Source organism: Brassica napus, chromosome C8, assembly GCF_020379485.1.
Source record: "Brassica napus cultivar Da-Ae chromosome C8, Da-Ae, whole genome shotgun sequence".
NCBI classification, from domain to species: Eukaryota; Viridiplantae; Streptophyta; class Magnoliopsida; order Brassicales; family Brassicaceae; genus Brassica; species Brassica napus.
Genome location: NC_063451.1, coordinates 23,736,409 through 23,756,191, shown reverse-complemented (window position 1 = coordinate 23,756,191; position 19,783 = coordinate 23,736,409). Strand labels below are relative to the sequence as shown.

Below are 19,783 nucleotides of genomic sequence, written 5' to 3'. Positions count from 1 at the left end.
GAAGAGTATGCTTGAATTCTTCAGCAGTGGAGAAAGTGTTTCCCAGCCCAAGCATTGCCTCTGGATCAACATCTTCTCTGTAAGCTAAACTGGGAATCGATTGTTCTTCATTTTCATCATCTGATGATAGAGGATCCGGAACTTCTTTTTTCATGCTCCCAATACCATTCGTCCCCACTATCTTCATCATTCTCACAATCATCATTCCTCGCTACTTCTCCGAAGAAGACAGTCAAATCACGACCACCTTCTTCCTCGATACCACCATGACCGCCTGCTTCATCAGGGACTTCTTCGTTGTTTGGGACTTCTTCGTTGTCTGGGGCTTCATCAGCTTCGTCGTCACCGACAATACCACAGTCATCCTCGCTGATTTCCCCTTCTTCTTCCATGTCGAGTACATCTGTTTTGTTTTTTTTCTTCTTACGTACATCAGCTTCGTCGTCAACTCCACCTTTTCTTTTCGCTACAGAACTGGCACCACCGAGTTTCCCTTGTCGAGACTTCTTGTTCTTTTCATTACCCATCTTCTCTCTTCTTTTTTCTGTCGAAATTGTGAAATTAGGGTTCGTAATTGAGAAAACCCCCAAATCGATTTTGAGAGATAATGAGGAAGATGTGTTTTTTTTAATTGAGCAGAAGACGACGTCGTTTTGGTTAACGACGGGAATTAACTGCATTTATACGCTCTGTTAGTGTACTTAACGTCGGGTTTAAATTGATCCAATTGACGAAAAGTTTGAGGTTTTTATGGTAAGTTAGAAACCCGGGGCTTATAATGGTCCAATTCATAAAGCTGAGAATTTGTTTAACATTTTTTCCTAAAATAATCGGAGTACTTTAGGGTTTTCCTATGAAATAAAAACAATGCATTTTTAACCTAATTTATTAATTTATTATAAATCATAAGAATTCACAACTCTATTCTATTTTGGATAATTTGTTTATATGAATTTACATCTAACAGCCATATTTCCATTCTTATGAATGAATCCACATTGAAAGTTCTATAATAACTTCTATTTACAATTACACCATGTCAAAATTTTCATTAATTTATTTTTATATTAGTCTGCATTAGACGATAATTTATTTTTATATTAGTGTGCACTAGACGACACACGTCGGCCTCAAAATTTCAGATATCCGAATATAAAAGAATTAATTATCTCTTAACTAAATCATTAATTTCACTATGCAAACTTTTTCTTTTTCTTTTTCACTATGCAAAAAAATAACCGGAACATCTAATTTTGGCGGTAAATGATTCACGGCCGTGAGTTTCGCCTTCCGGATTCGAATCCCGGCCACTGAAAAATTTACATGCGAAACTCCAGCGTCTGAGACCGAAGACCATTCACGGTGACCCACATAGTGACAAGCACAACCTAAATCCTTGGTTGTTTTGGTCTCTACTCTGGACCCCACTTCGGTGGGGCCAAGACACTCAGTTATCCAAAAAAAACTTTTACAAAATAAAACAATACGTTAAGTATCAATATTATTAAAAGAGAAAAAGTCCTAAAAATCTACCTATAAAAATTGTTTGGACCCTTTTATTTTTTAGTCCAACCTATAATATAAAACCAAATATCATAACATGCTTTATTATAGCAACAACTTAAAACTTATTACATTTTAATAAATAACCACGATTTCCAACAATTATTATAACGACAATTGTTATCCTTTTACATTTTAGAAACCCACATTATTTCAATCACACGAATGTACAAGAGATATCTCGACTTTTAAAACATTTAATTTAAACTTTTGATTTTGAAAATTTGATTTAATTTATACCAACATCCTTTAATATTTCTACATTATATCAAAGGAGATAAAATGTTTCGAAACATAGGGTTCATGTTTGGATATGCGGATCTGGGTTCTTCGGATCCTAAACGTTTGACATAACTAAATATTTTAAAATCTATAGTTTAAGTTAAGGTCGGTTTTTTTTGGTTTCGGATTGGTTCCAACCTATAATATAAAACCAAATATCATAACATGCTTTATTATAGAAACAACTTAAAACTTATTACATTTTAATAAATAACCACGATTTCCAACAATTATTATAACGACAATTGTTATCCTTTTACATTTTAGAAACCCACATTATTTCAATCACACGAAAGTACAAGATATCTTGACTTTTAAAACATTTAATTTAAACTTTTGATTTTGAAAATTTGATTTAATTTATACCAACATCCTTTAATATTTCTACATTATATCAAAGGAGTTAAAATGTTTCGAAACATAGGGTTCATGTTTGGATATGCGGATCTGGGTTCTTCGGATCCTAAACATTTGACATAACTAAATATTTTAAAATCTATAGTTTAAGTTAAGGTCGGTTTTTTTTGGTTTCGGATTGGTTCTGACTCATAATTCAAATATCTGTAAAATAAATTTAATTTTGAATACATAACAGGTTTGGATTGGTTTGGGTATTAGAATCCAAAAAAACACGAAGTATCCAAAACACAAAAAAAGACTTGAAACACAAAAATACCCGAAATCCAAACAAATACCTGAAAATATTCATATACTCAAAAGATCCAAAAATTTACCCGTAAACCTAATCCGGAGAACCCAAAACACCCAAAATTTTACCAACCCAAAATATATTTTTCTAAAATTGAAATTTTATCCATAACCTCAAACTATAACCGAAAAACCTTAACCATAAACTTAAAAATATTTGTAATGCCGAAAACATATATGAAATATCCAAACATACCTAATATACACAAATCATTCCAGGTACTTGGGTACCCAATCGAGTCTCGGATATGACCTAAACTGGAGCAAAGATTCGCGGTCCAAAAAGATATTGAATAGGTACTTTGCCCATGACTCAGACCCGAACTGCACCTGTATTTTCGGGTTGGTTTCGGATTTAGTTTTTCAGGTCCGACAAACTGTAGAATCGTATGAAAAAATTAGATAAAAATGTATAGATAAAATCTGAAATAATAATGTATAACAATCTCAAAATATTAACTCATATAAAACTTTTTTATAATAAAAAAAACCGCGCTTTTAAGAGAGTCAAAATCTAGTAAGTTTATTAAAAATGAATTTCAGTTTTTAGTTAAATGACTAACAAATTGGAACATCTGGTGTAAAATGGCTGTTGGCTGGGAGTAAATAAAGTGTGTGAAAAGAAGATAGCCGTTAATTGCATGTCGAAACGTGTAAAAAAGAAAGAGGAGCAAAACCAAAACGCTTCAAATTAATTTGCATATTCTCTAGAGAATCCATGCAGGAAAAAGTTTCACCTAACGGCTATGACTTCTCTACTTTCACCATAAATACACATACAAGCACCGAAGAGCAACACAGACTTCAAGAGATCAGTGAGTAATTACTTTGAGGTTTAGTTAAAACTTTTGGGGAGATGGGTTTGGTCAAAAGCTTTGATGCTTACTTGATGATTGTGATGTTAACTGGTTTAGTGTTTGCATTAGGATTATCAAATGGTTACAAGTTCTATGTAGGTGGGAAAGATGGTTGGGTTCTTACTCCTTCCGAGGATTATTCTCATTGGTCTCACCGAAACCGGTTTCAAGTCAACGACACTCTTTGTAAATCTCTCTCGGTTCTCAACTGTATAATGCACATTAATGCATCATAATGTCATTATAAGCAAGATATAAAATATCTTCTGGTTCAATTGCAAGATTTTAAGTACCCCAAGGGAAAAGACTCAGTAGTGGAGGTGAGTGAAGAAGAGTACAACACATGCAACACGACTCACCCCATAACTTCCCTCTCAGACGGAGACTCTCTCTTTGTGCTTAGCCGCTCGGGTCCGTTCTTTTTCGTAAGCGGCAACTCGGAAAACTGTCTCAAAGGCCAGAAGCTAGCCGTCAACGTCATGTCGACCGCTCATCACAGCCGCAGTCCTCGTCAGCCATCTCCCTCACCATCACCGACACTGTCTCCCGTCGCTTGGTCATCTCCAGCGCCTTCTCCGGGAGTGGTTCTTTCTGACTCAGAAGCTCTTGCTCCGGCTTCAGAACCCGCCAAAGCTCGCAATTCGGCCAGTTTGGTTGGTCCTGGGATGGTTTCTTTGGGATTAGTTCTCGTTGTTTTCATAAGGTCCATGGTCTAGAGTTTATAGTGGTGATTCATGAATGTATTAATTAAGTACTCTATAGTTTGCGTTGAATTCAATATTTAATGTGCCATTATATGTTTAACTTTTTTATGTTTTCCTTACTAAAATAGAGATTATCACTCTCTGAACCATTTTATCAGTTGCACCATCTCCACTTATTTCAAAGACGCCGATGACCTAAAAAGGAGGTGTTTTGAAAGAAAATAAATAGGATGAAAAGATGGAAAATATGCACCAGCCGGGAATCGAACCCGGGTCTGTACCGTGGCAGGGTACTATTCTACCACTAGACCACTGGTGCCTCGTTGTAAGGTAAAGCAACAAGAAACATTCTTATTATTACATTAAATGACAGTAAATGACAGTTTATGATTCTAAATTTGTTTTTCTTTGTAAGAATGTTAATAAGTTTCTAAATAAACTTACTTCAGAGTTCAGACATAGATGAATTCATGCAAGTCTTATAAATAGACAAATCACACAATCTCTATATATATACTGTATAGTATAGAAATACTATAAAAAAACTAGGTTAAGACATGCGCCTTGCGCGGGATCAACATTATATATATAAATTATTTTATGTATTAAATATTTTTACATATTATAAAATAATAAATATATATTAAATAATTAAAAGTCAGTAACTATTAAAAATATAATTAAATTGGTGCAAACATATAAATCAATTGTATTAATCCAAATTTTTTTTATTTGATAGGATATGTTATTAAATTTAAATGATACTAACATAGATAATATATTTTAGTATATTTTTAATATTAATATCTATTAAATACTGATTTATACTCATATAGTTTTTTGATCATTTGTATCTTTTATAGTAAAAAATTTAAATTACTGATAACAAAATTTTCATTGTGGGATTAATAGTTTTAGTAATTTATAATTAAAAAAAAATAAGTTGTCAATGATCGTTCAAAAAAATTGTTCAAAGCAAATTTTGAAACTAAAATATTGTATTTTATAAGGTTTATAGTTTAATTTAAAACGATATATATATTAATCTTATTAATTAATTAAATTAGACTTTTTACTTATATAATTTTTGTAATCGTTTGTATTTTGTCATAACAAAAATTTTAAACCATGGATCATAAAATTTGAATGTAAGACTTTTAACAGTTTTAGTAATTTATACCCGTTTGTAAAAATTCAAAATATAACATATACATAAAAATCTATATTTTTATTATATGGTTGTTGTGGTTATTTAATTTATTTAATAGCTTAAAATTAAACAAATATGATAGAAGATACACTATTTTTTATCAAATCTTTATTATTCAAAATCATTAATTGCCATATATACTTTAGCCACATTAGGAAATTCCGTAAATTTTATTTAAGGAAATAATAAAGTACATTAATGATGAATTTATTGTTAGTTTAATAAAAAACTTATTATATAATTAGATGGACCAACATATTTCTCTAATGATTCTAAGAATCATTCAAGTGATGACACGTGGCTACAAAAAGAAGTTGTAATGCTTCTCAAATAATATATAGGGGATAACTCTCACACTCGCTTTTCACCTTCCTTGAAAAATAGAACTAGAACTCCTAAAGGAATGAGAATGAGAAGTCGAGTTCCATACATCTAAAAACGTGGGATGTTGTTGTTGTTGTATTCCATCACTAGTTCCCAACAAATAAGAACTCTTCATCCTCTCCAACAAGCTCACTTCCATACCTTCCCCCTCCCTCTCATCACTCAACGTCCCTTGTTCCAGTATATGCACCACTTGTCTCATCTTTGGCCTCACCCTAGGATCAGGATGCACACACAACAGTCCTATCCTCAAAGCCATCTCTACTTCCTTTACCTCAAACCTTCCTCTCACCTTTAACCTCTCGTCCAAACCATCAACCACTTGGTCTCTCTCCATTAGTCCCCACATCCACTCCACAATCCCTTCCCTTCCTTCCTCTATTGGCCTCCTCCCACACACTACCTCCAACACAAACACACCAAAGCTGTACACATCCGTCTCCACAGATGCTCTCCCCGTTTTAACCAACTCAGGCGCCATGTAACCCGCTGTTCCAACCACGTGCGTCGTACTAACCATCTCTTTATTAGTATTCTGCAACTTAGCCAACCCGAAATCGCCAACCCTAGCGTTCATATCCTTGTCAAGCAACACATTGCTCGTCTTAATATCTCTATGCAACACTTTTGACTCCCACCCTTCGTGTAGATACAACATCCCCGAGGCTACGTCTCTTATCACTCTCATCCTCTCCTCCCACTCCAACATCACTTCGCAATCAAATAACCGCTTATCCACACTCCCATTCTCCATATACTCATACACCAAGACAAGACACTCACCTCCTTTCTTACACCAACCTCTCAGCCCCACTATATTCTTGTGTCGTAACCTCCCTAAACTCGAGACTTCCGCCAAGAACTCGCTCGTCCCAGCCACGGTATCACGAGGGCTTATCGTAATCCTCTTAACCGCCACTTCTTTGCCTTCCAACGCTCCTCTATACACCTTCGAGTTCCCTCCGTACCCGATCATGTTCTCTTCCGAGAACCCTTTCGTCGCTTCCACAACGTCTCTGTATTGCACTCTATGAGGCCAATACTCAGTCTCCCAATCTTCAACATCGTCGTCGTCTAGTCTCCGCCCTCTTCTCCTCACAACGTAGAGAACAACCACAATAACGCAAACTAGTAACGAAACGGCACCAACAGAGACCCCAGCGATGAACCCTTTAGAGTCCAAAACAGAGTCGTCTCGTAGTTTAAACGAAGGAAGGTTCCTAGTGATCAAAGCGTCGCCTACGGAGAAGTCAGAGTTGCTAAAGCTCCACGAGAGGATCCTGTGACTCTGCACTAGTAGCCCCGTGGATGCCGTGAACCCCACGAACATGTCACCGACTAAAACTCCGGTGAGATTCAGAGGAGTGCTTATGAGAGGTCTTAGTGGTTTCGAGGAGCCGGCTCTAGCCATCGTGACGTTGATCGCCGAGCCGTTAAACTCGATCCAGACCTGATAGTTATCTCCACTGTTAAGCTTTAACTCCGTGAAGGTACCGTCGTCTCTGTAGAAACCGGCGACGGAAGATGAAAGGGAGGTTAGGGAGTTGACGTCGACGCCGACGTGGTTGTCGTTGATGTCGTTGAACTCTTGGTTGGAGAAGACGTCGAACTCGACTGCGAAGATCCGGTTGCTCGGGTCGCCGTTGTTGGTCAAGTTGAGGAGGCCGAGGTGCTGAGCCGACTCGGCGGCGGAGGTGTCAGAGGAAGGGAGTAAGACGAAGGCGAAGCCGTGGCCGGGGAGTCTGTGTTTGAAAGGGGCCATGGAGAAGATGAATGACGTGGCGAAAGGGAGAGGGGAGGAGGAGGAGGAGGAGGCGGGGATTCTTGAAGGGTAGAGACCGCGTCCGATGGAGGAAGTGGTTTCGTTGGTGAGGGTTAGGATTGACGGCGGAGAGTCGACGGTGGCGTCGACGAGGAGTGTGTTGGTGGTGGTGAAGTTGGAGTTGTAGACGAAATCAATGCATGAGATTGGTCGGAATAGTAATTGGGATATGGTGAAAAGTAGAAAGATGGAGGCTTTGGAGAACATCTGGATCAGAGGACAAGAGAAAGAGAGAGAGAGGTCAGAACTCAAAAAGAGAATTGATTTGATTATTGTAGTTGTCGTCAAAGAACCAATAATTCAAAACAGGTTGTCTGCAACTGGACGAATCCATTTAGATAAAAAGCCAAAGTCAAAATAATATCTATATTATTAAAAAAGAATTACCCATTTGAAAATGTTCTTATTTCATTAATTAAACTCCCATTTTTTTACTTGTCTTTTTTATTTGCATTTATGAAATATCCTAAAACGAATAAAACTGCCTAATTTATTACTTGTCTTTTCAGTTATATTAATGAAATATGCTTAAATGAATTTAAACTTCCTATTTTATTGTTTGTCTTTTTTAGTTACCTTAATGAAATATCCTTAAATAAATTTGGACATAATGTCATTTAATCAACCAAAAAAACTCATGAGTTATTCTTACGTGCATAATTTTAATAATGAAGATTTTTAAAAACGTGCATCATTAAAATGTTACCTAAAACATGCAGCACTAATATATAACATGCATCAATAAAACTAGAATTTGACTCACACAATTGTACGGATATTATTTTCAGTTGATTAAATTTAAAAATAATTATTTATTCAAAAAATATTTAAGAATGGCTATGTTTTTAAAAATTATATGGTATTATTTGCTCATAACTCATTTGTCATTTGATAAATTGTTAGAAAGAAAATTTTAGCATAATATAACTCAGTTGTCATTTGCTAAATTTATGGTTTTTATTTATATTTTTTATTATTTAATTATAATATTTTCATTTTATATTTGAAAGATAAATGAATTTTCTTTTAAACAATATTTTTGTAAATGTATTTTTTAAAAAATAATCAATTAAAATTGTTATTATCATTGAATATCATTATTTTTGACATAATTTGAGTTTTCGTTTACATCAAAACTTATCATATTTTAGGATAATTTTAATTTAAAATGTAATTTTCATATTTTTCAAACAAATTCTAAAAATATTTTTTAAATATTTTGTTATAATTGTTAAAAAAATATTGAGTTGCATTTCAAATAAAAAGGTAAAGATATTAAAAATATTCTAATTAAAATATGTAAAATTTAATATAGTTTTAAAGAAATGATCAAAATAAAAAAAATTACACATAAAATAATCATGATTTTAGTTAACCGGGCAGATCATTATTTATATGATATCGCACATGAAAGAAAATTTTTTGTTTTTAAAATTATCTAATTAACACTATACTCATTTTTTTATATTTTTTATATGATATCACACATTCGTAAAAAAATAGATAGTTTAAGATGCAAAAAAAAATATTTACTTAATGAATATAATATGAACGAATATTACAAATACATCATTTAATAAAATAAATAATTAAAAAATGAAAATTTATATTCGCACTGGCGCGCGGATCAGGGTCTAGTTAAATTATTAATTGAGAAGTTTGAATGAATAAAAAGGCGACAAAGTACGTCATAATATCTGGTGTGCGTAAGACCCTGCGTTGCATGGAAGCGTACATGGTTGTGCGTTTCTCGCTCCGGAAGCGGAGTCGGGAGCGGAATCGCACGGAATCGTCTTGGAATCGCGATTCCAGAATTGAAGAGTTTGGAAGCGTAATGGAAGCATATGATTCTAAAGTGGAAGCGTCGGTGGTGCAAATTGGAAGCGTTAGAGAAGATGATGTTCGGGCAAGATGATGTTATTGTAACATCAACAGTTTACTGTGTTCGTATCATAAACATAGCTTACAAAGCACAAATTTGTTTTGTTGCCCAACTTAGTCCATTCTATAAACATAAAATCCAGATTCATTTTTTGAAACAAAGAAATGTAATAGCGGAAAACTAAAAAGTCTCGTTACAGTAAACTTCCAAGAAAAGATAATTCATATACCTCTGTTTTCTTTATAGTAATCTAACTATACTTTTCTTTTTGTTCACTTGTTTGTTTGTTTGTATTATTCAACTATAATTTCTGTGGGTCAATCGATTGATTTTTTTTTGTAAAAATCAGCTTATAGTGGTTGTGTGTTGTAAGTGGTCTCTGGTGCTGAGTTCAATCGATTAATTGATGTGCTCTGTTTTCTTTTTCAGTCTAAAAGCCATATATATGTCATATAACTTATATATATATATATATATATATATATATATATATATATATATTGTTATATGTTACTTTGTAATTATAAATACTTATTTTTATTTTCGAGTTATCATATATGCATAATTAACTAAATTTTCAGTATGAAAAATGTTTATATTTAATATAATTTTATTATGGTGTTTAATAATATATACATATATATGAAATACGCTTCCAACACGTACCCGTTTCCTAAATATTTTTAAAAAATCGCTTCCGTGCTTCGTAACGCTTCCGCTTCCAGGTACCCGCTTCCGATTCCATGTAACATAGGTAAGACCATCATTCATATCAGATATTTTGTAGAGTAATTAGAGCAGGATTATCTGTAGGGTTTCTTAAAAAACTTTTTTTTGTTTTTTTAGTCTGAAAAAAAAAAAAACTGAACCAATCGCGGACCCCCACATGTCGGTGGAGTCTGCGAACAGTACAAAAAACCTTCCACAAGCGATCTTTCTTTCACCATTTATGTGACCGATTATTCTCTTATTTGTGGGGCCTACACCTTTAAAACACACTAAGGACTCCTTTTAAAACTCCCGTTCATGGTGGTCTTAGGTCACATATACATGAAAAAACTCATAATTAGCTAACTATCTCATACACTATTGATATTCTTAAACCCCAAAACTATCCCTGTCCAAAATCCTTCTATCTCTCTCCCTTTCTCTCTTCTTTGTCTCTTCTACAAAATCTATTTCCCAAATAATTAATATTCTTCTCTTTCTCTCTCTCTTATATCTCTTTAAAATCTCTAAACTCATTTTTTTCATTTCTACAATGGATTCTTCGTTTATTTTCTGTTTTCATCGATGTGAATACATTTTCATCTAAGTGTATTTCTTTCAACACGGTGTCTAGATCCAAAGAGTATTATCCTCTCGATGAGCTCGTCTACCATAGCTTCTCTGTCAATTTGTTTGAGGTACACCACAATATAAAGGTTCTAAGCAATTTTATGGCGCATAAAAGGGAGATCTCTTCGACTCACATGCTGGTAAAGGCACATGGCTGTATAACAAGAACAAGATTTCTTTTAACTGGTAAATGATTGATTAGTTGCTACCAAATAAGTCTCGTGAGCATATACAAGTTTGGTTAGTTGTTAAAGCTTTATGTTAAATTTCTTTGTTTCAAATTAGTCATGATTATATGATACATGGCTATAAATTTTTATAGAATATGTTTCTCTTATCTGATACTTGTTTGGTTAGATGTTACAAAATATATTGTCGATTTAAAATAGTTGATAAGATGCTAAAAATAACATCGATAGCTGATATGTGGTTTGGTAGATGATACCAAAAAGGTTACCATGCTAACTTTATCATTATCTATTCAACTTTTATGTGCTTAACCGTTAATAATTATTATATCATATATAAACCAATATTACATCCAAGTTTATGTTTTATATGGAAATATCATAATAGATTGAAGTCATTTATGTTGTACTTTATAAGTTATATTTCTAATAAAAAAATTGTCCGCTACAAAACCATGTAACGTTTATGTTATAATTTAACGTTAAGCCTCATTTGCTTTAAAATATATGTATTATATAATACATGGTTTGTAAATTTCTACAAAATATGTTCATTATCTAATACATATTTGGTTAGCTGTTATGAAACATTTTGGCGCTTTTAAAATGGCTGGTAAGATGTTAAAAGTATCTAACGTTAGCTACCACGTGGTTTGTTAAATGCAACAAAATAAGATATCAGACTAACTATATCATTATATGTTTATTATTTAAGGTTAACAATTATTATATCTTATATAAACCAAAAATTAAACCTAACATTATATTTTATACGGTAATAACATATAAGATTGAGGTCATTGTTTTTGATATGTGATAAGTATATGTGTCTAATAAAGAAGTTATCCACTAACAATTTTTATAAAAATTTACTTTTAAACTTAACGTTAAACATTATTTGTTAACGTACAACAATATACGCTTAAGTTTCCTACTGTGTTTTTTTCTCTCTCTGTAGATTGTCGATACTTGCAACCAATTGTAATCCTTAATTCATTGATGGAAGATTCATAAATTGGAGGATTTTTTTTGGTGTGTCTAAGAATTGAGTTGAAGATGAGGAGATTAGTGTAGGATTTGTGTCGAAAGTAAACAATGGTTAAAAGATTGGATGAGAAAATTGATTGCGGGTTTGAAGAAAAACTTTCAACTTCAACGAAGATTGAGAAAAGATCTGTGTTTTCAGAAGAAAAATTAAAAAAGAGAGAGATATAATAGAGATGGAGATTCGCGAAAGAGAGAGAAAGACAATGAATGTTTGGGCAGGGATAATATTATCAAGGGGGACCAAAAAATGTACAGTGTAAGATGGTTTTTGAGCGTTTGGGGGTAGTTACCCAATTTCCTTCACTTTTATGTATATTTAGCCAATTATCTCTATTTTATACTCATCTGTTTTCTATTGCAACTAGATTAAGTAAAATTTGTTTGTTTCAAAATATAACTAGTTTTCATAATTTTATAAGTAACTTTTATTTTTACTAGATTTTATACTCGCGAGTCTGTATTAATAATTTAGTTTAATTTTATAATAATTTTTAAACTAATTATTTAATTGATTTATGCAATTTTTTATTTGAAATATCTTTGTTGATTTTATTATATATGTTTATTTATAACTATACCCTCTATTTAGTTATTTGTATTTATAAATGTAATACTTATGTTTATAAACATATTCATAATTTTTGAAAAATATTAAATTGTATTATGAAATATTATATAAATTACTTGATGCATGTGAACTGTTAATACATTATAATATTTTATCATACATTTTTTATATATTTTATTTGAATAACATAAACGATTGAACTATATGCATAATATCTAATTTTGCTTTATAGTCAGAAAAACTTTACAATTAATGTGTGATTGTTATATATGTGTGTGTATGTGTGTGATAGTTTAATAATTAGATTTAAAATTTAATCACTATAAATATTTTGATGAACTCTAGTTAATATTAAATAGCCTTTGTAAGATAATATAAAAAGTAAAGTAAATATAATAAATTTAACTAATGTTATGTAATATTTTTATTTACTGAATTAATAATACTGAGAATCTAAAGTATTAGATTTATCTTCTACTTTATTCAATTAACTATTTGTATTGTAGTTAAGCTTGTATGATTGTATAATGTATTACAATATATTATAATTTATTTTTGGTATAATAGTTATTATTTTTTTTGTTTTGGAGTTTACATGAAGATTTAGATCCTCTAAAAACAATTAGATAATCTTGATAAAAAAAATTTCTAGTTGCTAAATGCTAACGAAAATATAGCAAAAGTCTTAGATAGCGTATTCATTGTAATCTTGAGATTTTTTTTTTCTAAATGTCCAAAATTTGTATGTTTTTAGTTGGTTGATTATAATACTTAGATAGTATATTTATATTGATAAATTCATATTGATGGTTCCTTCTATTATTCTCTTATGTTATTTTCATGCTAATTTATTGTTGATCTTCGTTATAAGTTTTCTTAAAAAATCTTAACTAACTTATTTGACATGCTTTCTTAGGATCTTTAATTTTTCATATATCTTATAAATAATATTCTCTAAATATTTTCTTCGACATAACTCAACATAGAGCTTCTTAAATTTTATATGTATATGAAGTGAATCAGACTAATTATTATAAGAATTCATCATATGTAGTTTGAAATTATTCTCTAGTATATCCGGTATTTCTGGTGTGATGCTTTTTTTGTCTATCGGATTTTGTCTTCGATTTGTAAGATTTACTTTCTATCGCGGATGTTTTTTTTTGTTTTCATTCACTATTATTATTCATTCACTTCAAACCCTATATTTTTATGTGTTCCTTGTTCATTGGGATTATGCGATTCTTTGATTTGGATATTATTAAAGAAAATACATTTGATATTGATTTTTAATTTATTTTGAAAATACACTTTTTGAACTTTTATTTTGAATAGTATATTTTATTTTTTGTTCATGCAAGTTAAAAATCATATATTCTTCATATTTTATTTTATTTTAGTTAATTTGTTTTGTTAAATTTCCAAATATTTAGTATATATATGAGTCATTTCCATTTTATTTATTTATTTGTTTTCTTTATTTGATGTTTAATTCTATTGTGTATTGAAATAATCAGTTTTGGTAATTTTAACATTTTAAAATAGTAAATCTGTAATTATGATTTTTAATATTTTTATTGGTTGTTTATAATCTTATGTGTATACTTTTAATGACTTATAACCTCCATTTTATATAGTAAATAAAATGATGTTTAGCATATTTTTGGTGTTTTAAAAATATTATGTGAACATTTTTAATTATTTATGCTTTCAAGTTATACATAGTATATGTTATTTGTGAATATTTTCATTAGCATATAACCTAAAATATGAAAATCATGATTACAATTTATTTACTTATAATGTTTTGAAAGTCTAACATTTTCTAAATTAACTTACCTTGTTTGATATCGGTTATAATTTTTGTTAATTTATTAAGCAGTTAATATTGCTTTTTTATTTTTTATTTTATAGATATAACTATTTGAGAGCCTTGCATTTTTTATTTTAAATTTTTGAAAATTTATATATATTCAGTCAACTTATATTTATAATCTTGACTTTTGTTAGCTTTTCTTATTTGATATTGATTTCTATTTTACTTTGAAATAAACAATTTTTTTTGAAAAAATTGACATTTTTGAAAATATTGAACTAAAATAATGATTTTGTCATTTTATGATTAGTTGTTTTAAATCCTATGTGTTTTAAGTTATATTATTGAATATTTTCAATAGCATATAATCTAAACTTCAAAAATCACGTGTTTTAAATTTATATAGTTCTAATTGTTTAAATATCTTGCATTTGAAATTAATTATTATTTTTGTATGATATTTTATTTTAATATTTGAAAAGATATTATATATTATTTTCCATATTGTAAGTTTACCATATTTAAATTGATTTATATTTTATTTTGAAATAAACGATTTTAGGTAATATTTACATTTTTAGAAATAGCAAACTAAAATGGTGATTTGTCATATTCCTATTGATCTTGTATTTTCAAATTAATTATTCTTTTCGTTATTCATTTTTTAATTTTTCGAAAAATATTAAACATTATGTTAACTTAATATAGTATATATATTTTTGTAAATTTACCTTATTTGATATTGATTTATATTTTAGTTTGAAATAAACTTTTTTTGGTAATATTAACATTTTTAAAATATTAAACTTAAATAATGATTTGTCATAATACGGTTGGTGATTTAAAATCCTACGTGGACGCCCTCAAAGGCTTATAGCCTCAAATTTTATATAGTATAGATAAATAGTATGTAACCTAAATTTTGAAAATCATGAGTTTAAATTTAGATTTATATAATTATAATTGTTTGAAAGTCTTGTATTTTAAATTTAATTATTCTTTTGGTTATTTATTTTTAATTTTTGAAACACTATTAAACATTATGTTAACTTAATATATTATTTATATTTTTGTAATTCCACCTTATTTGATATTGATTTATATTATAGTTTGAAATAAACAATTTATTTGGTAATCTTGACATTTTTATAATTTGATTTTTTGGAAATTTTGACATTTTTAGAATAACAAACTAAAATAATTATGTGTCATAATATGATTGGTGATTTTAAATCCTACGTTGACGCCTTCAATGGCTCATAGCCTCAACTTTTATATCGTATAGATTATTATATTTGTAAGATATTTTATGTTGATTTTCGAAAATATGTTATATATTAAGTTAACCTATATAATTCTTTGACATTTGTAAATTTACCATATTTCAATTGATTTATATTATATTTTGAAATAAACGATTTTTGGTAATATTGATATTTTTAGAAATAACAAACTAAAATGTTGATGTGTTATAATACTATTGGGGGTTTTAAATCTTACGTGGACGCTTTCAAAGGCTTATAGCCTCAACTTTTATATAGTATAGACTAGATTTTATACTCGCGTTATGCGCAGATCTGTATTAATAATTTAGTTTAGTTTTATAATAACTTTTAAGCGGACACTTTAATTGATTTATATAATTTTCTTATTTAAAATATGATTTGTTGATTTTAATATTTATATTATTTATAATTATACTATGTTATTAGCTATTTAGTTATTTGTATTTATAGATGCAATAATCATGTTTATAAACATATTCATAGATTTTGAAAATATTAAATTATATTTTAAAATATTATGTAGATTATTTAATGCATGTAAACTGTTAATACATTATAATATTTGATACAAAAATATTTTTTATTTGAAAAACATAAGCGATTAAACTATCTGCATGATATCTAACTTTGTTTTATATTCAGAAAAACTTTATAATTAATGTGTGATTGTTATATATATATATATATATATTAGTATAATATTTAGATTTAAAATTTAATCCCAACAAATATTTTGATGAACTTTAATTAATATTAAATCATCTTTGTAAGATAATATAAATTTAAAGTAAATATAATGAATTAAACAAATGTTAAGTAACATTTTATTTATTTAATTAATAATATCGAGAACCTAAAGTATAATATTTATCTACTACTTGATCTAGTTATTTAGTTGTATAGTAGTGAAGCTTGTATGATTGTATAATGCATTACAATATATCATAATTTACTTTTTTTATATGAAAAATATTATTTTGGTACGATAGATAATATATATTTGTTTCGGAGTTTCCATGAATATTTTTAAGATCCTTTAAAACCTATTCTATAATTGATAAAAATAATATTTCTAATTGCTAAATTCTGGCAATAAGATAACGAACGTCTTAGATAGCATACTCATTGTAATCTTGAGATTTTTTTAAATTTTATAAGTTTGTAAATTTGTATGTTTTTAGTTTGTTGATGATAAATTCATATTGATTACTTTTTATATTTTTCTTTTATGTTATCCTTCATGCTAATTTATTGTTGGCCTTCCTAATAATTTTATTAAAAATCTTAACTAAGTTATTTGACATACTTTCTTAGATTCTTTATTTTTTTTTTTTACTTGTAAACATTGTTCTCTAAATATTTACTTCAACATAACTCAACATGGAGCATCTTAAACTTTACATGTTATATGAGGTGAATCAGACTAATGATTATAAGAATTCATCATTTAGTTTGCTTTAATAACAATAATTTTTAAAAATCTTGTGGATCACATCATGTTAGATTTATTTCAGTGTAGCTTATTTGTTTAGTTCCTAAGACGATTTTGACTGTAACTGACTAAAAGAATATTTTTACAAACATCAAATAATAATGTTGATCAATATTTTAAAATTTAATGAATAAATAAATTCGTTAGTTTTTTGATTGATTAAAATAATTTGAAACTCATAAATAAATTGTGGTTTGCGACTCTCTCTTTGTTCTCTTACTTAACATCTTTTAAATAGAGTGAATGTAAATTTCAAAGCTTTTTCTTATACTGGAATTATTCTTTACTCTATCCAACTTTTTGGTGTGATATATTTTTCGTCTATTGAATTTAGTCTTCTGCTTTGTATGTCTACATTCCGTCGCGGATGTTTTACGTTTTTTTTTTGTACTATTTCTCATTCACTGTTATTGTTCATTCACTTCAAATCCTATATTCTTGACGCGTTCCTTGTTCATGAAGATTATGTTTGATTTTTCGATTTGGATATTATTAAAGAAAACACATTTGATATTTATTTATAATTTATTTTGAAAATACACTTTTTAAAAAATTTATTTTGAAGAGTATATTTTTACTTTGTGTTCTTGGAAGAAAAAATATTGTATCTTTATATTTTATATTATTTTGGTTAATTTGTTTGTTAAATTTCCAAATATTATATATGTATATATATAAATCAATTTAATTTTAATGATTTATTTATTAGTTTACCTTATTTGATGTTGAATTCCATTTTGTATTATGAATTTTGGATATAACATTTTAAAAATAGTAAACTATAATTATGATTTTTCATATTTTGAGTGTTTTTTTTTCTAATCCTATGTGTATATTCTCAATGACTTATATAGACACATATATAGTATATGTTATTTTTGAATATTTTCAATAGTGTATAACCTAAACTATTAAAACAATGAGTTAAATTAATTTACTTATAATTGTTTGAAAGTCTTGTATTCTTAATATTAATTCTTATTTTGCATTTTATTTTAATGTTACATTTCAAGAAATATTATGTATTAAGTAAAATTTATAGTTATAATTGTTTGAATTATTGTATTTTAAAACTAAGTATTATTTTTAATTAATTTATTTAAAATTTCGAAATTATTAATATATATATATATATATATATATATATATATTAAGTTAATATATGTATAATGTTTTTACTTTTCTTAGTTTGCCTTATTTGATACTGATTTTTTTATTATGAAATAAACAGCTAAATTTATAGTTATAATTGTTTGAACTATTGCATTTTAAAACTAATTATTATTTTTAGTTAATTTATGTTAAATTTCGAAATTATATATATATATATATATTAAATTTCGAAATTATATATATATATATATATATATATACATATATATATTTATATTTATATATTAAGTTAATATATGTATAATGTTTTTACTTTTGTTAGTTTGCCTTATTTGATACTGATTTTTTTATTATGAAATAAACAGTTTTTTTGGAATATTAACATATCTAAAAGTAACAAATTAAAATGTTGATTTGTCATAATACGATTTGTCGTTTAACATCCTACGTGGATGTCCTCAATGGCTTATAGCATCAACTTTTATATAGTATAGACTAGGTTTTCAACTCGCTACGCGTGAATTTATTTTAATAATTTGTATCATTAAATATTAATTTTAAGATAATGAAGTATAACTGGTTTATATACTTTTTTATATGAAGTTTTATTCAAAGTATGCTTTATTATTTTTCCTATTTAGATTTTTATAAAATTATACTCTTTAAAAACTAATATTTAGATATCTTTTTTTGTATTTGCAAATTTTTAAGTGTATTTATAATCGTGTTCATATTATTTATTAATCTTATTTAAAAAAATTAATGATCATTCTATTCATAACAAAAAATAGTACACTTTATAATTATTTTTATTATAATTTTTTTATCTATCTTTCTATTTGAAAAAAACATAAGAAAAGTAATGCATATGCACAATATCTAGCTTTAATTCTATTTCAAAAAACATAAAAAAATTAATGCATATGCACAATATCTAGCTTTACTTTGTATTTACCAATGTTTTACAATAAATGTAAAAGTATTATATATTTTTATGAATATCTGTATTTGAAATACTCATATTGAAGTCGCTTAAATGCATATGTGTTAGTATTTTGTTTAGAGTTCAATCATAATAAATATTTTTTTGAAATTTAAATAGCAATTTTATTTTAGATATAATAAAAAGAGAAATAAATATATACAACTTTAAACTAATGTTAAATAGTTTTTTTTATAAAAATAAACGCATATAAATAAAAAATATTAGATACATCTTCTACTAGATCTAGTTACAATATTAATTAATGTCATGATTATGATGTTTTATTAGTTCACATCATATTTCATAAACTTATATAACATATTTTCCAACTGACGAATGTATAATGAATATTTTCAAATCTTTATTTTTTGTTGTCGAGAGTCTGAGACTATACTCTAATATCAATATTATTTGTAAATATTATTTAAATTTTCAACTAATTTATTTTAAATTTTAGCCTCATTTATGTTTTTATGTTGTCATATATATTAATAACATTCTGTTTCAAATATCTTTCATTTATAGAACTCGTATGAGA

General features: G+C 27.9%; 2 protein-coding genes and 1 non-coding gene across 3 annotated transcripts; 1 reads left to right on the top strand and 2 right to left on the bottom strand.

The window, feature by feature from the left end:
• The first annotated feature begins 3,353 nt into the window (after window positions 1-3,353).
• On the top strand, window positions 3,354-4,214 carry LOC106361202 (early nodulin-like protein 2). The gene is made up of 2 exons (XM_013800920.3): window positions 3,354-3,596; window positions 3,693-4,214. Exons 1-2 carry the CDS (start codon window positions 3,410-3,412, stop codon window positions 4,124-4,126), a joined length of 621 nt encoding a protein of 206 aa, XP_013656374.2. The 5' UTR covers window positions 3,354-3,409; the 3' UTR covers window positions 4,127-4,214.
• Window positions 4,215-4,362: 148 nt separating this feature from the next.
• On the bottom strand, window positions 4,363-4,433 carry TRNAG-GCC. The gene has a single exon. It is a non-coding gene; the product is annotated as a tRNA-Gly (tRNA).
• A 1,086-nt stretch (window positions 4,434-5,519) lies between these two features.
• Window positions 5,520-7,857, bottom strand: LOC106415600 (probable L-type lectin-domain containing receptor kinase VII.2). The gene has a single exon (XM_013856349.3). The coding sequence runs from the start codon at window positions 7,735-7,737 to the stop codon at window positions 5,689-5,691; it is 2,049 nt and encodes a 682-aa protein (XP_013711803.2). The 5' UTR covers window positions 7,738-7,857; the 3' UTR covers window positions 5,520-5,688.
• Window positions 7,858-19,783: the final 11,926 nt, after the last annotated feature.